This window comes from Helianthus annuus, chromosome 3 (genome assembly GCF_002127325.2).
Source record: "Helianthus annuus cultivar XRQ/B chromosome 3, HanXRQr2.0-SUNRISE, whole genome shotgun sequence".
Taxonomy (NCBI): Eukaryota; Viridiplantae; Streptophyta; class Magnoliopsida; order Asterales; family Asteraceae; genus Helianthus; species Helianthus annuus.
In genome coordinates, this window is record NC_035435.2 from 119725363 (window position 1) to 119728883 (window position 3521).

At 33.4% G+C, this 3521-nt stretch overlaps 1 protein-coding gene across 1 annotated transcript; it reads left to right on the plus strand.

The window, feature by feature from the left end:
- Positions 1-585: 585 nt before the first annotated feature.
- On the plus strand, positions 586-3194 carry LOC118490653 (triacylglycerol lipase 2-like). The gene is made up of 9 exons (XM_035988419.1): positions 586-765; positions 889-996; positions 1065-1205; positions 1290-1400; positions 1531-1674; positions 1748-1788; positions 1897-1976; positions 2061-2156; positions 2802-3194. Exons 1-9 carry the CDS (start codon positions 586-588, stop codon positions 3119-3121), a joined length of 1221 nt encoding a protein of 406 aa, XP_035844312.1. The 3' UTR covers positions 3122-3194.
- The last annotated feature ends 327 nt before the right edge of the window (positions 3195-3521 follow it).

Here is a 3521-nt window from a genome sequence, read left to right on the forward strand (position 1 = left end):
GATCTTTGTATCAACAATTTAGTCCCATAGTCCCGTGTTTTCAATTATTACCAATTATCATTTAGGTAACTATTGATGATTATTGATTTATTTTATGAATGCATATCGTATGGCTTTAAAGCCTTCAGTGAAATCGCCCATAATTACCGCCGGTTAACTTTCACGTTGGGTGTTCTTTCTTTATTTATACCAATTTATCTAAAATTAACTTTATTTAAATCATAATAATAAATTCAGTTACACCTATTTAAATCTCACTTTTTTTGAACGACAAAGATTACGTGATCACTACTCCTAAATTACACCAAATTTACCTTATGTCAGAAAATGACTGATCTCCCCCTAAGAAGCACAAACCCTTTAAATCTCACTTTAAATTTAGAAAGTATAAGTCAAATACCAATTTTTTTATCTATATATGTTAACTAAAAGTTTCAAAAATATATTCAAAGTTTATGACACACGGTTAAGGTTAAACATATGGTCCAAGGACCATAACCGTCACTTTAAACTATGGGTCTTCTATTTTGTCCTCGTATAAATAGACATATGGGCACTCATCAATGGTGTGCCAAGTAAACAAACATGGCTTATACAATTACCACTAATCTTCTTATTTTTCTGTGCTTGATCTCGATCTCTAAAGCTGTACGCAACCTGAATTCAATCAACAATCAAGACGAGTCATCGTCGTTGTTGGTTGACCAGGTTGGCATATGCAGCTTGCTGATCGAGACACAAGGCTACACGTGTGAAGAACATAAGGTACACGTTCTCTTATGTTCATTTTATAATGTGACCAAAAACTATAGATTTATGTTTATTATTTCTTTTTGAACATGTTAATGATATAAGATGACCAACATGATTTGTTTTGTTTTGTTTTAGGTGACAACTGAAGATGGTTATATACTTAACATGCAACATATTCCAAAATCACACGATGGTACAAAGGCCGACAAGCCACCGGTTTTGTTACAACACGGTCTTCTTATGGTAGTTTCGTGATCCAAATCATACTCTAATGTTTGTTGAATTGAAACTGATGTTTTGGTGTTTGGCAGGATGGCGGGTCGTGGGTTCTAAACGCTCCAGATGAGTCACTTGGGTTTGTTTTGGCAGATAACGGGTTTGATGTGTGGATAGCGAACACACGTGGAACCAACTACAGTCGTGGTCATACGTCGCTTAGTCCTAGCGATCCGGTATATTTTCTTTATCATGTCACATTTTATTTTATCGGGTCCGATATTTTCAAATATGAAGTTACTCTATATATTATTGCGTAGGCCTATTGGGAATGGTCATGGGATGAATTAGCAACGTATGATCTTCCGGCGTCAATCCAATTTGTGCGCAATCAAACGGGCCAAAACTTACATTATGTTGGCCATTCCTTGGTAAGTTTAAACGACAACAAATTAACGCGTGTTATAAATTGTTTTATATGTCTAAAATGTGACGGCTAATTGCCTATGTCGTTGGTAAATCCGTAATTGTGTTTTAAAGTGAAAATTGATGATTTATTAGGGAACTTTGATCGCGTTTTCCGCGTTTTCAAAAGGCCAGACGTTGAACATGTTGAGATCTGCTGTGTTACTTAGCCCTATCGCGTATTTGGGTCAAGTGTCATCAAGTTTCGCTAGAGTTGGTGCAGATTTTTTCTTAGGCGAGGTAAATCCCTCGTGTTTCCTTATTTTAAAACGACATTTTAACAACTAAATGTTTCTTTTTTTTTTTGTAACAGACTTTATATTGGTTGGGTGTTCATGAATTTGCTCCAAGAGGGTAAGAAAGATTCACCTTTTCTTTTCTAAATGTGACGATTATAAGCGTTTATGATGGATTTGGTGTAAATTAAACATAATAATGGTGTTATTACTCGATGGAATACAGGGAAGCAGTTGCTGGTCTTCTAAGCGGTATATGCAAGACTCCAGGCGTTGATTGTTTCGATTTGATGAATTCGTTTACGGGTATTAAATTGTAACACTTGACTAAATATTTGTTACATTAAAAATCAACATAAAACATAAACATATGTTTTGTGGTGAATGTAGGACCAAACTGTTGTATGAACTCGTCGATGACCGGCAAGTTTCTGGAGCACGAACCGCATTCCACCTCGACTAAGAACATGATCCATCTTGCTCAAAGTAATCTCGCTTTCTATAAATTAATACAACATTATAACTTAGGTTGTTAATATGAAAACGATGTCATATTGCAAAAAATAATTAAAGTATATCGCTATTTAAAAACATATTTTCATCTAGGAAAGTTTCTGGTGGATTATCGACGGATGGGTCAAAATTACTAGATGTTTATCTTGATAAGCATGATAGAACATTACCATCTGTCGATGAAAGTCCTCTGATTTATAGTGTAGCTCCTAAAACAAAAACAATAAAATATTGGTAAAGAACATAAATAATTCACATAACCAACTTTGTTATAGTTTATGTAAATATTTTCCTTTAGACATGACTTCGTTTGAATTGAATATAATTTCAAAATATATACATACAATTTATATTAGGGATCCTTGACAAAATTTACGGATTAAATTGCTATATATCTATATACATACTATTTATAATAGGGATACTTGACAAAATTTACGGATTGAATTGCTATATATGGTTTTGTTGAATTGCTAAATATAATGATGATTATTATTAATACATTTTGAAAAATTTTAAAGAACAAAAATAGTGATCAGTTAAACCTTTGATTTACACAACCACTTTTAACATTTTATGTCATTTAACCTGTTTGTTCGATGACAATATATAACGCAGTGGTCCGCAGCGGGACAATAACAATGTATGATTACGGCAATATCTATGATAACAAGAAGCACTATGGGCAGTTGACGCCTCCTGTTTACGACATGGGAAGCATCCCAAAAGACTTCCCGATGTACCTAAGTTATGGAGGGCTTGATGAGCTCTCGGACGTGCAAGACGTTAAGACGTTGCTTGAAAGTGTCAAGGATCATGACCCGAGTAAGCTTGTGGTGCAGTATAAGGAGGGATATGCACATGCTGATTTTGTTTTTGGTGTAAACGCTAGAGAAGTTGTGTATGATCCTATGATTGAGTTTTTTAAGAACTATTAGTAACATTACGTGTGATATGTGCATAGTATAAGCATTGATAAATTAATTAATGGTGGATTTTAATTTTTGAAAATCTTGTAAGTTATATTTTACAAATTATCATTTAGGTAACCATTGATAATTTATTTATGAATGCACATCGTATGGCTTTAAAGCCTCAGTGAAACCGCCAGTAATTACCGCCGGTTAACTTTCACGTTGAAAGAAAGAAACGGGTGTTCTTTCTTTATTTATACTAATTTATCTAAAATTAACTTTATTTAAATCATAATAATTAAATTCATCTACATGTATTTAAATCTCACTTTTTTAACAGCACTTATTACATATTCACTACTCGTAAATTACATCAAATTTACCTTATTACTCCTAAATTACACCAAATTTACCTTATGTTAGG

Coding starts and splice junctions, on each gene's coding strand:
- LOC118490653 (XM_035988419.1), top strand. CDS start 586: ATGGCTTATACAATTACCACTAATCTTCTTATTTTTCTGTGCTTGATC. Junction 1,206..1,289: donor CGCTTAGTCCTAGCGATCCG/GTATATTTTCTT, acceptor ATTATTGCGTAG/GCCTATTGGGAATGGTCATG. Junction 2,157..2,801: donor CATGATCCATCTTGCTCAAA/GTAATCTCGCTT, acceptor TATATAACGCAG/TGGTCCGCAGCGGGACAATA.